The sequence below is a fragment of the Cottoperca gobio genome, chromosome 1, assembly GCF_900634415.1.
Source record: "Cottoperca gobio chromosome 1, fCotGob3.1, whole genome shotgun sequence".
Taxonomy (NCBI): Eukaryota; Metazoa; Chordata; class Actinopteri; order Perciformes; family Bovichtidae; genus Cottoperca; species Cottoperca gobio.
The window spans coordinates 18850062-18868987 of NC_041355.1; the positions used below are offsets into that span (position 1 = coordinate 18850062).

An 18926-nucleotide genomic window follows, 5' to 3' on the forward strand; every position below is an offset into this window, starting at 1 on the left:
TTTTTCACTGATGTCAGATTGCAATCCTCTCCACTGCAGTTTATGTTGAGGACAAATACTGCTCACGCTGGATGCTGCTGTTCATCGCCTCCCTTCCCTCCTTCGATCTCTCTGAAATGTTTTCCGAGAGCAAACATGCTTGCATTTGATCTTCACCCCAGGGGGATATGGTCGGGGTCTAGTCATACACCTTCCTCAGGCTGCTTTTCATGTTCCTTGTCAAAGATATACTCAGGCATACAGTTCCGTCAGACGAATAGACTCAACACGTGCAGGACGAAACAACTGTCAGCTTCTGCACATGACATTATATAACAGCTGTGTGGAGGGACGGGCTGGAGATTGAAGATTATTCCCCACCATAATAAAGTGCAGATATTGGTTATCTTAATACTCAAATGGTGATGCATGCACAGAGTATGTTACTTATTTATGTCTACTTGTCTTTCTTCTTACCTCATTCTGTCATTCACTCCTTTCATTTCCTCTTTTTACTTTTTCAGATCGGAACTGAGTGGGACGCCAAAGAACGTTTGTTCAGAAACTTCGGCGGCCTGATGGGCCCCATGGACGAGACGGTGGGCATGCAGAAGTGGAGCAAGGGTCCCAACGTCACCGTCACAGTCGTGTGGATCGACCCCACCAACGTCATCGCGGCCACCTATGACATTCTGATCGACGCCAGCGCCGAGTTCACCCACTACCGCCCGCCGCTCAACCAGCCTCTGAGGCCCGGCGTGTGGAGCATCCGCATCCTGCACCACTGGAGCCCCGTGGCCGAGATGCACTTCCTCGTCGCCCCGTTGGCCTATAACAAGCACCAGCCCATACGACAAGGTGAGAGGAGGCTTGTTTGTTTCAGCTGCATCACAACACTCAATGTCCTCGCGAGACTTCCTCAACTGATAACCATTCATCAAAAAAGTACTTGTGTTACTCTGACTGCCAAACATATCACACATAATCATTCTTTTATTTGAGTATTTCAGACAGTAATATTTATTTGTTTTACTCCACTACATTTATCTGACGGTTAAGATCAGTATATTAAGTTAGCATCCTCATACAGCTGGAATCTTCTTCAGGTCATTTTGTCCTGTTAAGATCTAAAAGATATATTTTCTTAAAATGTGCACAACCTGTTAGAACTGGTTTAAATCATTTTCTCCAAACAATAATTATTTACTTGATTGTTGAGCGATGGGCTCCTTTGTTCAGTCTTGTATTTATTAATAGAACATTCTAAAGAGGATTTCTATTGAAGACTCAGTAACCAATAATAATTACTAACTATCTACTTACTAAGATGTTCTTTTTTCTTTGTGTAAAACATACTATAACCAGAAAATGATTTAACATGGTTACAATTCAAATAAAATGAACTCCTTAACACCTAAAGATGAATTTACAGGTAATAATAATAATAATAATGGCATGAAATATTAAAACACTATTAAAGGAACCATTTTGGAGAATATGTACCGTTACATTTAATCATTTAATAGCATTTTGGTGATAATACTAGCTTTCTTTTAATTAAGTAAACTTTTGAATGCAGGACTTTTACTTGTATTGTATTGTTACTTATATACTTCTTATATATTTCTTCCACCACTGTGTGTATCTAATATTTTGCCGCGCACCACAAAATTAAACATCACAAACTGTTAGAGTTCAATCCACAACGGTCTGACACACTGAGCACAAACTGAGCTCAGTAAGTCTTACTATATTGTATCTCAACAATGTCCCCGCTTTATCTACTACAGATCAGTAGTTTATATACAGGATGTTGAACATGAAAATAAAAGTATTCTAAATTCTATATTCTATATTCAGTTTACATTTTCAGGTTTTTATTTTCAGTTGACACCAACGTAGTGTCCCACAGTGACTTTGCACTCCCTGTGAAGTAACGATAGGTGCTCTACAATGTCTGCAAACACACACACACACACACACATACACTCACACACACACACGCACACACAAACACACACACACACACACACACACACACACACACACACACACACACACACACGCACAGCTTTGTATTTTCAGTGATACCCTTTCTAATCAAGCCTCTGGGCCTCTGCAGACCCTGGTTGTTTGTCATCAAGTCACCTTTAATAACCCAGCAAGCTGCTCATACACACTAAACAAGAGTGTTAAACAACAGCCCACTTAGCAATCCAAAAACAATGTCACAATTAAATCAATCAGCCTGCATGGATAAGGGGCAAGACTGCATTGTTGTGGTCCGTAAGCAGCCAGTTTGCTCTGAAATCACATGAGAGTTGAGACGCTAGCTTCGGCATAATCGTGTCTTTCTCCGTTTAATAATCTCACTGAGCCGTTTTAATGATGGAGAGGAAGAACAAATAAAATAACAGCTTTTGTCTTCGACCTGAGTCTCGGCGTGGCTGTTGGGGGGGCTGTGCGACAGTGTGAGCTCTGGGTTTACAGCTGTTTAGGTTCATTATGCTCCAGCTTCCTATTGATGTATGGGTGGAGAAATGTGCCTGATAATAATTTAACGGTGTGTCGCCCCAATTGATTTTCTTTTCTATAGTGTCGTCGCTCAGTTATAAGATTAGCAGCATCAGATAGAGTCAATTGGCAGATTATTAGGTACAGGTCTTGATTCATTGGTGCTTTATTGTTACAAAGGTGGTGGACAACAATATTAGAAACACTCCTATCATAAAGCAAAACTGTGCAGCCTCAGCCCAAAATGACCATGGAGTTGAATCAACATCTAAAACAGTTTTAACAAAAAACATAAAAGAAAAAAAGTATTATCAACTAAATTAACTAGTATCACAAGTAAAAAGTACTTAACATATACTTTGTGCATTAATGTGTAGCAGCGTTTACTGTTGTAATTCTAATTACCACAGTGTTACTTAGTCTGTAGACTAATGCATCATATTCAACATCAGAGATGTAGTGGAGTAAAAAGTATAATATTATAAAGTATAAAATAGAATAAAATGGAAATACTTAAGTAAAGTACAAGTACCTCAAAATTGTACTTAGGTAGATTAATTTAGTAAATTGGCCACATTCATTTTTAGCTAAGTTTACCTAATAAACTGGTAAATGATTGTGCTTTATGCAAATCAATCATTTGTGCAATCCAGGGAATGTCAATCAAACTATTGTTGGTTAATATAATTTAAGAATGTCTTTTATCTGTTTTTGCAAATCCACTCTTTATTTGTAAGTCATTTAAGTGTATTCATATTAAAGGTTTAACATTTTTTACTATATAAATGTGAGGTATATTCATACATGATTGAAGTTAATTGAGTTATAATTTTTATTTTTCTCAACGGATCATATTAAAAATAATATTGCTCTGTTTTACTACTGTGACTGCGAACTTAAATGTAACTTTTGAATGTAGAAATAACACATTCTTCCTCTTAAGCAATTAAAATCATAAGCAATTTAAAATGCTGACATTAACTACAGTTAAATGATAAATATATATTTTATAATATAAGGACACATAATTATTTGCTACAGAATAGAGTTATCTACTTTTTAAGTGGAGTTTATAGTCATCATGTAATAATCTGGTGCATGCTTGGTTTACTGTGTGCTTTGGTCTTAGCTGTTCCATCCACTCGCCTTTAATTTACTGCCATGTCTGGCACCAGCTTTCCCTCCTACATGCAGTGCCAGTTAAAGTTTATGACGTGGCCTTCCAGCCGCATTGGCAGCAGCAGACTCACACACACACACACACACACACACACACACACACACACACACACACACACACACACACACACACACACAGACAGACACACACACATGCATGGTAACACATTCTGCTACCACAAAGCTAGCTGGCATGGTATGGACATCGCCTTGCCTGGCGGAGCACCTTATGTCTGACTGCATCTTTTCTGTCACCAGTGCATGAAAAGCGCTGCTCAGCCATGCTTACAAAGGATGGCTAGCGCCCCAGTTGGAGTGCCAGTGAGGAATTTACAGCTTCAGTGGAGCTCAGGGTGGAGAAAGTGTTTTAAAGGGGAAGTTGTGTCTACGTTTTCTGTCTTCCTGCCGGGCATGGCCGTCATGGGAAAAAAGAATGAGGGCGCGTCTGACCGTTTCCATAAAGTCGGCATGACATACCACATCAAAGAATTGGATTTAGGTAGTCCAGTCGTAAGAATCAATCCAAGCAAATTAGCAACCAGTTTAAGCTTTTGAGATAATAATGAATCAGCTCGGCTTTGATATTTTACCATTCATGTCTCCTTTTTCTCCCTTCCCCTTCTCTGCAATCCTCTCTCTCCTCCTGACCACTGATTTTCAACTCCTCTCATTCTCTTTTTCTTCCTTCCCACATCTCTCCAGAGGATACCCTGAAGCTCCACAACGGGCCGCTGAAGAACAGCTACATGGAGCAGAGTTTCCATGGCCTCAACCCGGTGCTCAACATCCCTGTCAGCCTGGGCTACGTGGAGCAGGCCAAGAGGAACGCGGCCCTGACCGGCCCAGAGCTCGAGCGCTGGTCAGACAGCCTGGTGGGCGAGCTGTGGGAGGCGGCCGACGTCTGCGCCGTGGGCCTCACCGCCTGCCCCGTCATGCAGGCCTGCCCCAAGAACCCTTGGAGCTCCATGAGCCCTGACCCCAAATCCCAGCTGGGAATGCCGCGTGCAGACGGGCGCATCAGGTAGCAGCGAGGCCTCCAGCTGGACAGGAGGCCTCGGCACAGGAGATTCACTGTTGATCTTTATTTATTTAAGGGGTTCACTGCAGGCAGGGGAAGAAAAAGTGTTCTTCCTCTGTCTCGGGAGAAGGAGGAAACAAAAGAAAAAGTGGATTTTTTCAGGAGGTTGGCGAGGGTGTCTGGACAGAAAGCGAGGGGAACAATTTTCAGATCCTCCCACGGGGTTCCTCCTTTTAGGGGATTATGCTGGCTTTGCTATTTCAGTTTCTCAGTGTATTTATTTTTCTTCTCATGGCTGAGTTTTACTGTGATCAAACGTTGCAATTTTCGAGCATTTATTTTTGCTGCTGGATGAATTATGAAGTCAGCTTTTAAAGCCCTGCACGGGGCACAGCGGTCATGTGACACTGGTAGCAGACGGAGCTCTGCTGCAAAAAAAGGCCTTAGCTGTAAGATATACATGAGGAGGAAGCCTCGTACTGAATTAAATGTGCCTCCTTAAGTGTATGTCTACATAAACAAAGTGAGAGTGTTCAGATATACCCAAAACAGTTCGGAAAAGAGTATTTTGATACGACTCAAATGCAGCACCATTAAAAAAAAGTCCACTTATTGAAGCCAATTACTTCAACTCTTAAGTTTCTGATAGTTCGGTGACTTAGTTTGTTTCTAACCCTTGTAGAACAAATCAATAACAGCAGCACAACTTCTCTCAGTTCAGTGCCTGATCAGGATGTGGAACTGTTATGGCCGGCTAAACATCTGCTGCAGTCACATCTCGTAAAAATATGGCAAAAGAGGAATGCAAATACAGAGGCCTTTTCAGAATAATTAACCCTATTTGGATTCTAATAGAAATCTAATGTCGACATGTTAGCGTTCTAAATTCATAAATGCTTCATTTGTGGTTGTTGTAAAATAGTATTTTAAGACTTAACATTTACATAGTGTAGCTTTGTATCAATACAACCCAGATGTTGTGACAAGCAGAGGTTGGTTTTCTCACCATCCTGCCTCAAACTTGAAACACAATTATCTCAAGCTGACCTTAAATTCTCATCCTTGTTTTCATCTTCTTCTTTTTTTTTTACTTTCTTCCAGTCATTTCAGTGACACTTTACGTTGTACATGATTAAACAAGAAGTCTAAAACAATTGGAAGTGTGTGAATGAGGAAGGGGGGAGTCCATGAGTCGCTATTTATTTATAAGTTTATATTAATACTGATATTTTTAGTCAGTGACTAAATAACTGCGACGCTGCCTTGGCAGCATGATAAATATTTTTTTGTAAAGAAAGCCGCCTTTATTTACAAAGGCCAACACCCCACACTTGTACCTTTGTATGGCCCGCACCTGTGTGTTAGTCCGTGTTGTCCTGTCTGAATAGATCTTCTTGTCTTGGTTTCTTACATGGCTGTTTGCCAAGTGCATCACAACAGAAAGCCACCCTGACCTGCGAGGTCAGAGGTCCAGCTATACCTAACAACCTCACCAAACAGCGAAGAGGAACAAAACTTCTCCCCCGAACACATTGGACAACGTCTGGATCGAAAGAAGTAACTCTTTTTGCTGTTTTATGGTTCCTGTCAGTTTCGGAATGACGGTGGTGATCTTCACGCCGTGACAATAATGTACAATTTCGAGTGAATATTATATTGTGTCTTGATTGCAAAATGCATAATTTATTAGATAAACTATCTACATTTGAGATACCTTTTTCTGCCATCAATACAATCTCTGGACATTTGAGTCACATGATTACTCATCCTGAACGAGACGTGCGCTCAGATGTTTGTTTTTCTTTGAAATAAGTTTCTGGAGCCGATCAGGAGTTCACTCTGCGATTGTCGACATTGTTTAGCAACCACACAAGCTAAGTGAGTGTTTCTGCACAGGCTAATTAAGAGACATTTCTGTTCATTAATGTCAAGTTCACCTTGCCTCTCTTGTCGGATGTGTCAATTGCTGTCACTCCTTCCCTCTCAAAACTACACTGTTTCTGGGCTACGGTTTGTTTTAGTTTTTTCACTGGCCGGCTCCTGCTGCCGCCTTTTAACTTATAGTGCCACCGTGCTCAGAACAACTACGTCACACAATACATATTATTATGTAAGCTCAATGCCAGTTTTGGAAAAAGGTGAATTAAATAAATGTAAGTCAATGTGGAAGTCCTATTTTGTAACAAAATGATTAACAAATGAAGATGTACATAGGTATTTTGTATTGAAATATTGTTTAAAAAAGGTATTGTACATGTAAATACAGATGTGGTAAAAATGACATTGAATTATTAAGAGTTTTTGAAGTGTCAATAACTGGGCACAAAGAGTGAATTGATGGTGTTTATTGATCAAGTACATAATCTGTTTCAGTGTTTTTTGGACAGCTGTGACAACAACCGTGTCCTATTTGCCTCTCAGAGAAAATCACATGCCAGATTGTTGTTGTTCTTGCTGGAATGTATTGTTGAGCAACTGTTGCACAAATTTCTCTGAACTGACGTTTCCCCCCCGTTATTTTGTTCCGGGGAGGCTCTGTGTGCCTTAGCTGACTTTTAGAACCTTCTCTGTCCATTAAAAGAAAAAACCTTTATTTTGTTATTTGTTTTGATCTGATGTGAAGAATACCATGATTTTGTCGAGTGATTCACTGGTACTGCAACACCAAAAAAGATGTCTGCTGTTGTATATATATCATCAGGCCTTCTGTCTTTATCAGCTTTTTTTTTTCTTCCCTTTGGGGGATTTCTTTTGTTGTACTTGACTGGCTTGTCTTACTTTTCTCTGACTGCTTTTTGGAAATAAAATTCTATGGAAAAACAGCACATGTGGACTCAAAACATTAAGCCTGCTGACGCATCTACCATTACTCTGCTGTTGCACAGTTGCTTATATAGTCCAAGTCCATTCAACTGTATAAGATAGGATATTTGATACAGTATATTTTATTCACTCACAGAGATTGTTAAACATGAATCTTATTTTATTATGTTAATTTCAGGGATATTCATGTAAAGTCTTAGTGGACGGAAATTAACTTAGTCTCAACTCCTTATATGTCTCAAAATATCTACGCTTACAAACGAGATAGTCTTTGCAAAATGGGATTTAAATTCTATTGAAGCTGCTCTAATAAAATGTTTTGTATTAACAATGCATCAAGTGACAAACCCAAAATATCATCCAACTCTGTAGTTCCCATCAGATCTAAGGAGTGTTTTTGTGTCTTTCAGCCCATTGTTTTGATTTTACAGCCAACAACTTAACTGGTTTAGTTCAGTTTCAAAGCTCTCTGGCAGTGTTTCCCGTTGTAGCAGGCAGATGTTTTGAGCAAATACAAGCTGTAGGAGACTCAGAGTACACTCCCTGCTCACTGTGTTGCCAGGTCTGTGGTTTTCCCACAGAATTGGGATACTTTTGAAGTGTTGCCACGGGTTGAATTTGTTTGTTGTTGGCTCGACCTATTTTGCATGCAAATGACACAAATATCTATAAATAGAAATCCATATAAAAAAATAAAATCTATTTCCTCTTACATTTTCCCAAACTGAGTCCACATTAACACACATACAAAAGGACATGGGACACGTCACGTCCACCTACACACACAGCTACATTTTATGCATGATTATATATTGTATTTAATTACACAAGGTCATTTTAGGACCTAGGTGAAAGAACACACTAAACATTTATGATGTTACTTTATGGATATTACAATGTATTTGGCAATGATAGCGATGCTGTTGGACTTTAAAAGCAGTATATATGTTTGGCAGGGGCATCATTTTTAGTTCTGGTATTGGGCTGGTTTTATAGGCTGTCAGCAACTAGCTGGTGAAGATAGAGGAACTTTAAGCAGCTAAACAAACACGACTAATATTCTAATGTGTCTGATAGATGTGTAAATAAGCAACTATCTTCTAACACGTAGCTTTACAAGGTGATACATATTGTCTATGTTTTCAGCAACATCAATCATACATAAATAATAAATATGAATGAAGTCTTTTTTTTTATGAAACTCAATACTTGAGAGATAATCCCTGAAGTCCAATCTCTATACACCTCACAGTTAGAAATCATTTTGTGCTTTAACCATCACTTCAAGTATTCCCCTCAGTCAAACTGAGGTATTTGAATTGTTAACTGTGGGTACAGCCAGTTACTCCCATATGTTTTCCACCAAATTAGCTTCCACAACTGTCCTCTCGCAGAGAATCTCACCCAACGCCCACTTCATAACACACCTCTTTAATAAAAGACCACAGGGGATTTAAAATGAATGATGACTTTCTATAAACATGACAACCCAAGTCGTACTATTCACCCATAAATACTGTGTGTGTGTGTGTGTGTGTGTGTGTGTGTGTGTGTGTGTGTGTGTGTGTGTGTGTGTGTGTGTGTGTGTGTGTGTGTGTGTCAGAGGCTCTCTACCACAACACAGTGTTGTTGAGTGTTTGACAGGCCCTGATCAAAGGAGCAGTACAGTGGCAACAGATCCCATTCACTGTCCCATAAGACTTGGGACAGGCGGTCTAATTAGTCCTGGCTTATTCTGCTGTACGCATGCATGCATTTTCTGAGTAAGCAAGTAAGTGAGTCACTAAATGAGAAAGCAAAAAACATTGCATGCAGGTTCACATGCACAGCGTGGGTGTGCCGGTTAAGGCGGATGTGAAGAGAAATGTGCGGCCTTGTTCTCCCGCAGCAGCAGGATGAGCGGTATTATGTTTGTTCGACTGCGATGTGAAACACTAAAAGCTATCCTGCTGATGTTGGGAGGAAATGACTCGGATTAATGGCAGATAAACACTCTGATGATCATTTTCAGCTTTTAACTTGAGCTCAATGACAAACATGCTGCTTGATTAATTAGCACCCCTGAAACGGAGAGAGGTTGTAATAACAGTGATAACAGGCATCTCTCTCACGGCTGTAGCACGGCCATCTGCACACGGAGAGCAGGGCACGGCACGCTTGTCACCGCTGAGGGAAAGATTAGGGAAAGGCTGTGGTTTTGGGTTAAAATGACTACTTGATGGACTTCTTGATTCCAACAACACAACAGAAGTGAGTAAACTACAATCCCAAAGCTTTCTTCAGGTAAATCTATCGAAGCTATTATCATAGGTCCAGACCCTCCATTCTTCTCGCAAGGAGAGTCTCGTCTCCTCATTCCTCTTTCTTATTAATTCTTCTGTTCCCTCTGAACCTTTCTGCTGCCCTTATCTTTCTGCTTCTCTCCATCATACTGCATGCCTTATATGAGGGTTTATATACAGTATCATGGGCACCTCACTCCTCTTCTCTCCAATAATGTTTACTTAAATCCAAGGTAATAAGGTTATATTTAAAGTCACGGACACTTGATTGATGATTGATTTCACCTCTCACCCCTCATCCTCTTTGTATGTAGCCTGCAGTTCTGAGATAATGAGCATCAAGATTTTCACATCCCAGCTGGCAAAACTGTTCTGCTGTCGAACTTATCTTTGAACCGAGCCGGCGTCCTCACAGCACAGTGAATGCAAAATATCATTTTCACGGCCCAAACAAAAACTATGTATGTAATATTTATTGTGAACAACTGTAAAGGAGCTTAGCGCTTCAGTGACCACATGAATGTCATTCAGAAGAGACAATGTGTGAAACTGTAAATGAGGAACATTTTCAAAAATGTTGTTCAGCACACCAAAGAGAATTTTATTTACAATGAAATTTACGAGGGTGTACTTCAGAGAGCGAAGACGTTTTCAGTGTTCCAATATTATTATCGTGCTCTGCTCGATGTCCAGACAAAAAGCCACTTTGCATTTGGAAACAATGAAGACTTTATTAGTAAAACTTGCGGCCGTCTAACCATGACGCTCGCAGCCAAGTCAAGTGTCAATCCAAGAAAGTATCAAGAGTCCATCTGGCCTATAGTACCAGTTGGCCTGCCAACACGCAGATGGACCAATTTTGATGCTTTTCCATGTTTGAAGAGTCAACTGTTAACCCAAACGAGTAATACTTAATATTAAAACATGTCATTTGCTCATGAAATGTTTTGTTTCTTCCTTTCTTGCTTTTTTCACATCATAGAGGCGACTAAATAAAACCACACATTATGTTTTCCTTAACAATTGGCACAAAATACACACACAAATCATAGACTGAGATCGGGTTTATGTCCCGCCATGTACCTCAATTAACTGAAAACTGCATATTAATGCTGCCTCATAAAATAACCAACCCACTGTCAAAACTAAACTCAACTTTGTCCACAGTTATCTGCAATGCAAATCTAAGTAGACAGCACTTATTTACAGAGAGTGGACGGAACAGATGTGAAGCTGGAAAACTGGAAGACAGTACAGACTGTATACTCCCAGATACACACACACACACACATATATATATATATATATATATTATTTAAAGAATAAGTCTGGTTGTATTTTTGTCTTCTTCTTATGTTTAACAGTTCCTTTGACAAAGGACAAAGCAAGTTGCTCCTACCAACAAGTGTGTGTGAAGCCAAAACATCATCATGAACATGGGCACTGTTTTGTATTTATGTATTGTATCCGCTGCTTTAAATAGTCCACAACAAATACTCTTTTTAATCTTGTTTGTGTAACATTCGATAACAACTACAGTGCCCAGCTGTTTCAGGAAGTTATGTAGCCTTTTTCAAGAATGATATTTTATATTTGTGATGCATTTTTAAATATTTAGTAGGAACAGATAGGCCTGGGGCGTATTGGGAGACAGAGCAATGCGTAGTTGATTTCGGGGTTCATATGGTATTTAGTGACAAAAACAAAAATGTATCCTTTAATTTAAGAAGATGCATTACCTCACCCATCCATTAATCAGAATAAACAAAACACATAGTCGACACAGGGACAAGAAGTCTGATTACTGTATATTACTGCCCAACCACAGAAGAATTCAACATTGATAAAACATGTACAATATGTAGTTTCTTGTTTACAAACCCTAATCCTCAAAATGTTCACATTAAAGTCTTTAACAACCCCCTTCAATCACAAACACCCTACATGTTTTCAAAGTGACAGAGCATTTCTCTCTTTCCTCTTGGTAGGACACTATTGATGCATCTGAGAGGATAACATTTATTCAGTTTGAAGAATTTGTGACAGCTCAAGGGTATGCATGTATTCTCTCATCAGCTACACTTAGTATACGATGAGCTTCACTGACTTCCTCCCTGCGTGTTTGTTATGGTCCAACCTCACTGTTATGCCTTTTTGAACAATCCCTCCTTGCAACATTCAGCAGCTCCACTGAAAATGTTGTTTTCCTCCTGACTTTTAAAAATCCACACTGTGGCCAGTGAAACACTCACGCTGGGATGAGAATCGATCTGAAACTGTGGGTTGGGGGGAAAGTACCATTTGAAGCCACTATCACCAGCCACTAAAAGATTTAAACAAGATGGAAATGGTTAGACTTTGATCACCAGCTGGCTGGTAATGACACTTATTCCTCCTATCTTTTCTCTAGTGGACAGAATAATGACATCATTTTTCAGGGCCAACACGCTCCTGCTACTCCGTGGAGAGCAGCAGACTCTCAGCTGCTCATCCGCCGAACGCTAGGAAAAGGTCCTTAACAGTCAAATACGATTTGAAGCACCTCCACGCTGCACAGCTATGACTTATACTGCCGGGCCAATATATTTCCAGCCAGGCAGAAGAAAAGGCCGTACATGCTTGTGAGCTGGAGTGAGTGCTAAATATTTCAATAACAGCTTGCTGACAGCGAGAAAGAGGGCGAGCGAGCAGGAGATGCAGCGGGGCCTGGTGCTAGACGCTGTGGGAGAAGCAGTGAGGGGTGACAGGTGGGTGCCAGTGTTACATGGAGAAGTGTCTGAAAACATCAGAACGGATAACAACACCAGGAACATTAAGAGCGATAAGTGGGCCAAGGCCACATGGCACATTGATCAAAGAGGCTTGTGGGGAAGGCGTTCTTCAAGTCTCCACTTATACACCTGCTGGTACAAGGTGTGTGTGAGCAGTAGCTTTTACTCTCACGGAAATAAACATGACCACAGGTGAACAATCCCAGCTGAGATTAATGTGAGTTCGTACACAGTTTTCATAAATGTATGTATGGAGAGGAATACTGCAAAGCGTCCACGGAGACCTGCAGAAGATGAACTGTAAAAAGAAAAACAGAGTAGAAGGTGTATAGATGTTGAACAAAGACCAATATTTTCTTTGAAATATATGTTTATTTTCACGTTGCCTGGTTCAGAGATAGTCATACATTTCAAATTCTGGACCCAAATCATGAAAAACAGTGGGGAGAACCAGCATAGAAACACAAGTCTGGCAGTTAATTCCCCTGTTTATCCATCCTTCACATAGAGGCTGCCCCTTGTGTGTCCCAGAAAGTTCATCAGTGCTGAACATTTGACAAACACACACTTATATAGATCAAACATTGTCCCTCAGTCCAGTTTGTGCCACCATAAATCTCAAGAGAAAAGAAGAGCAGTGTCTTTCTTAGACATTGATCTTTTATGTTATGTCTATGTTTTCCAACCGGACCAGTAACCAGAATGATAAATCTATTAACACCCTGGTCACGGCAAGATGCAGCATGGTTTGTGTATGTCATACTCAAGGAATAAGTCTGTCTCACTGGCCAACAGATATATAATGCAGGATATTATGGAATATCATGCTGTGCTTAACTTTTATGAACTGTTACATTTGGGTTATTTCCATGCTGGTGAAGATTACATCATACTGGGGAATATTTCCATATAACACTCCATTAAAACCATTTAATGAAATTAATGACTTCACAGTTTTCAAGCGAGTACAACTGTTTGAGTGTATTAATCTTGAGTGGCTAGTCACAAGCTAGTTAAATACTTAGTTATACTTTTTATGTTTGAGCTTTTTTAATGCCATGTCATGTGTTCTTTCAGACTAGTGGAAATAAAACATCCAAAATACACATGTAGGTGTTTATTCTACTAACTTTGTCTATTTGTGTCTGTAGATTTCTCCTAAATTCCTAAATTAGATAATGCCTTATTTGCATATTTACACATAATTTCAGAAAACTAGTGATAAAAAAAATAATTGTCTTAATGTGAGTAATCATATTAGTAAGTTTCACGATGATATCTATTAAGTAAAATGTCTTTCAAAATGTTTTACAAAACATATCGTCAAAGGTCGTTTTTCTTGTACTCTGAGCCAGAAATACTTACTTACATACAGCAAACGTTACAGATTCCTTCCTGTCTATATTCTGAAGGTTTTTACTCATAGCCTGATTTATAAAACATTTTATTGTGGACTGTTTGTCCATAACATAGTATCCAGTTGTCTGTTCTTATGTAAAAAATAAAAAATAATAATCAATACACCTGTAAAAAATGCTGCTGTTTATAAACCTGAAACACCTGTACAGGAGAAGGACAAGAGGAGGTTGTTTTTAAAAAGCCTTTATCCTAAAACAAAGTAGGCAGTTTCCCGAAGCCTTCTGTTGAATTAACACATTAGGATTATTCAGTCCAAGTCTCACTCAGCCGATCGATTCACTCGGAGCAAAGAGCCTGAAGTCGATTTTAAAATGCTGATCAGCTGTGTGTTCGAGTTAAGATGTACAGTGGAAATAAGTCAGGAAGGGGAACGGAGGGAGACTGAGATGAAGCAGAGAGACAGAAAGAGAGAGAGACAGGGAAGCAGTGTGGTGTGTGTGTGTGTGTGTGTGTGTGTGTGTGTGTGTGTGTGTGTGTGTGTGTGTACGAGGAGGGTGAAACAACTGAGAAAGAGACAGAGACAAGGAGACAGCTCCCAGCAGAACTCTAAAACAACAGCGTGTCTTGCTGACGGATGATACGCAGCGGCCGGCTGGCCAGCCATGCGAGCAACCCATTCCCTGCTGAACAACCAGTCACAGAACAAGATCCACATCAGCAGTGCACAAGAGGAGAGGAAAGAGAGATGAGAAAGGAAAAAGGAGGGGAGGGGGAGGTCAGAAGAGGAGAGAAAAGGATACAAGAGGAATAGGTGAGAAGGGATGAGATGGAACGATAAGGGGAAGACGTAGATCAGGGGGAGAAAGACGAGAGGGAGGGAGGCGAAGTGAATCAGAGGGAGGCAAGGGAGATTTGAAAAGGGCAGTTAAGCCGAGTTTCTCAATTATTCATTTGGAAATCAATACAACCCCCATGCAGCAGCGAGGGAGATTAAAGAAAGAACGTCAGAGGAGATGATAGAATTTTACGTGATCTCATTTTTAATTTGTGATCAATTATTTAGCTTTGGATGATTGTGGTTTCCAAACAGTCTTAAAGGAACACCAAAAGGATCATTTGTAAACTATAACTTTGTTTTTCTCGTATGCCTCCAGAGGGAACAAAGAATCAAAAAACTGAGAAAAGTCTGGATCAATTGAAGGAAATGGGGGCTGAGTTAACAACAGCAAAACTGTAAAGCAAAGCATCCATTTACAAACTCTCTCAAACCTCCTGCAGTATAATCATAGTCTCATTTATCCAGTCATGTGCTCACTACTTCCCAAACAAATGCATTTTCTATTTAAAACGCTTCCTGCATTAACAGTCTCACGTTACTAGTAACTGTGCTTTCTGACAAGTTGGCCCCGGAGTTATTTAGCGATAAATGTTGAGAAAAAGGACGTGAATGTCGTGGTCTGAGAGGTCAGGTTGTCCTCACTGCTGTTTTATTGCAGACATATAGAGTTAGGCTGACAAATTGAAAGACAAAAACAACATGAGTGTTGTGTGAGGAATGTGTTCTTAAATGACCTGCCTGGATTCAAATTGGTTGTAAAAAATAACAATAAAAATACGTCATGGATTTACCTTCCAGAGTGCACTCTTCCTCAAATTTTTTATGCTTGGCTGTTAAGTTGTAAGGCTCGGAAAGCTGCTGACTGGTATAACAAGAAAGAATTACCCATGAATTAAGGGCAATAGCCTTTTGTATGTAATCAGATCAACCCATTAAACCCCCTGACTCATCAGCTCCTCGCAGATTCCTTGCCAAACTTTCCCTTTGTGTGTCGGGGCCAGAGGGATGGAGGGATAGATCTCTTAAATGTCATGAAGACTGATGGCGGGTGTGTTAAAGTGTGGTGACATTACTGCCTCTACTCTCCCTCTTCCTAAGTCAGGCTTGTCTGCCTTCCGCACTGACATTTCGCCGGCCGTGTTTACGCGGGACTTGCCGGCCAAAATGCCACTCCAAGATTTATGGCTGTGAACACTGGCTGGTGGAGCGGAGAGAAGGTGTGTGCACCCAGGTAGGGAGAGGCAGAGAACAAATGAATTTGAGCATTCATTGGTTCTCCATCTTCTCGCTTTTCTCTTTTAAAGGAATATCCCCTGTCATCTCCTCTGTACTGTGAAATTCTCCTCCCCTCCAGTCCTTAGCTTCTTTTCTCTAAACAACGGATTCTCTTCTCTTCTCCTCTTTTGTGTTCATTTTTTTTTTTTATCTTTGTCTTAATGAGAGAAAATTAGCCTTCAATTGCTGTTTAAAGTGTGTGTTATTGTCAACAAACCACATACAAGAAGCCTACCTGTGAAACCTCCTGAAGATGTAAATGCTCACTAATTTCCGGAAATAGCAGGACACTGTAGTTGTTTAGTTAATGTTACTCAAACAGGAATAAATAGTACATTTGTTGGGGACTATTTCCAGAGGTGGGTGAATCCACGTTCTTGTGTTCATCCTAATGAAGGAACATGTCAGTGTGACTCATTGATGCATATTTTATAGTGTTTTGACAATAATGGAGCTGTAAATGTCATGTAATGTATGTACACTAACAGGCTTTCATAGAATATCACCATCATCAGAATGAATAAGGTCTGGTAACAAAATGAAGTGGCACTTCAAAGATTCATATGCTTTGTTAAATGTTTGGTTCAGCTTGGTGACGTAGTGACTACTAACAGGGCTAGTTGCTAAACAACTGTAGCTGATGGTGAGCTACAGTAGTTTAGGCTCTTGGGTGAGTGCCATGTCAGTCACAAAACGTAACTAAGCTTTTTATTTTCTTTGTACTGGACTGTTCAGTTCAAGGGTCACCAAACGTTTTGATACTGAGAGCTACTTCAAGGGTGCTGAATAATACGAAGGGGTACTTGTTTGATACAAACTTCCTGAATAACATAGTTGCACGGTTCACCTTTAATGATAATATTATCATTATCATTAATAATAATAATCATAATAAATATTCATATATGTGAAGAGACTGTCTGATCACATGTTCATGTTCTGATCAGCTTGTTCTGCCCGCAGTGCTGCAGGTGGGTAGTTAGTTTGTTAGTTAGTGAGTTAGCATGGTAGCTTTGTGACACGTACCGAAGTGTCTCCACATTGTGCCGCTTTGCCGTCGCCCCGCAAATGAAACATACACACTTTTCTTTCACTGTTGTAAAAAATAATTCTTCCTCCCAATCATTGTGAAAATTTGTTTTCTTTCGCTTCTCTGCCATGTTTAGCGTAAAAACGCACCTAGCGCCCCATCGTAGCTGCTCCCGCTAGCTTGTCTCAGCGAAAATGGAAATGGAGATTTAGCTTGCACAGGATCAGAGTTCATATACATAACACATTTTTGTTTTTTAAATTCTATATTCAATGTTGTCATTTTAAAATAAATAATAATTCAAGTGTTATTGATTTTTTTTAAACAGCAAAATAATTAAATACAAATTTTAGACGGAGCTCCATGGTGGCTCGTGCTATCTTTAGAACATGCCCTGTGGGCGACTAAGTGCCCGCGTTGGCTACCCCTGGTTCAGTCCTTCCTCGTATTTTGTTGTCAGGATTGTACATAATTCCATTCAATATAATGTTCCTGAACGAGGGGGGAAAGCTCTCCTAGCTTTAGCTAGCTGTCAGTTAGCAAATAGTTAGCTTAACGGGACAATAGGTACACACAGTTTATTTAAAATATGTATTTGTAATATTGACTTCTGTCTCATTAACTGTGCAGAAATCACTCCTCCTTTGTGGAGTAGTTTATACTTTGATGGAGGAGGTTGAATAAAGCTGGGTGGTGCAACACAGCTAATAAGCTATTAGCTTCTAGGACTATCCAACATCTCATTCACATGGATGTAGTTCAGCCCCGGGAGCTATTCCTTTGAAATGTTTCAGTGTTCCTCCTCTTTTCTCCTCATGTTACAATTTCTCACTTTTCTTTTTCTTTTTCACTGACTATTTTCTTACGTTTCAGAATCTCTTTTCTTCTCCATCTTTTCAAGAGCTATTCTCATATAAATGACCAAACTGTTCCTTGACATCATGTTTTTAGATTGTCTCATTGTAAGTGAGGAAAGCTGTGATCACAGAGTATCAGATTCTCTTCGCCCTGTTTTTATTCCCTGGAGAGAAACACAAACCATATGACAGGGAAATCTAAAGCCTAAACTTGCAATGTAACTTCACTTCTGCTTTACACACCATGTTCCCTCTCGTTAAAAGCCTCTTGTAACATTCCTGGTTGGCAAAATGAGATTCAATGAAAAGGGAATAGTCAGAGGGGAAAGGGTTCCTGAATGCAGGGTAGAAAAGGAAGAACACGTAAGAGCACAACTTTCATGGTTCAATGTCATGGACGTGTACCACATAACTCTGCGTGGTGATTTCCTGTGAGACAAGCATTCACATCTCAAGGGCATTGTTTTTCCTTCCTTTATGGGTTGCATGAAAAACGTCCTTTCTCCCCCGCTGCGCCCCAGTACACCTCGTGTGACCCACATAAAACAGTCAAAAGGCCCCAGCCTATGTGCTTACTGTTTGTACACACATCATATGTCACACTGCACCGAGTGTCATCATTGCATTGTGGGGACATCAACTTCCTCTGTGGGAGCAGCTCTGCTGTATAATGTGTGGAATGCATCATCCCTCAGCCGCAGCACCAACCTCCGACCACCACAATCTCTCAGTGTGAGGAAGTGATCTGTCATGCTGCCAAGGTGGCACGCCGAGTCCCACTAAAACATGCACTGTGAATTGTTTCTATATTTAATGAACTACATCTCACTGACGTTATGTGTGACTGTTTGCTCTGAATATATGTATCATGTAACATCAGTGTATCTCCTCATGTCTTTTTCCAAGATCCACCTCGAAGGAACTAAGAATCTCGGCGTTACTTGGTTGAAAATTAATTTCTGACATTAATTTCTGAGATTTAGAGAGATTTTATGAGCGCA

The 18926-nt window shown here is 40.1% G+C and overlaps 1 protein-coding gene across 1 annotated transcript in view; it reads left to right on the forward strand.

The window, feature by feature from the left end:
* The window catches only part of xylt1 (xylosyltransferase I), an 81256-nt gene extending 73744 nt beyond the window's left edge, over positions 1–7512 (forward strand). The window contains exons 10-11 of the mRNA XM_029437040.1: positions 504–837; positions 4375–7512. Coding sequence (XP_029292900.1) covers positions 504–837; positions 4375–4697 — 657 coding nt within the window. The 3' untranslated portion in view covers positions 4698–7512. The remainder of the gene's footprint in view (positions 1–503; positions 838–4374) is intronic.
* Positions 7513–18926: the final 11414 nt, after the last annotated feature.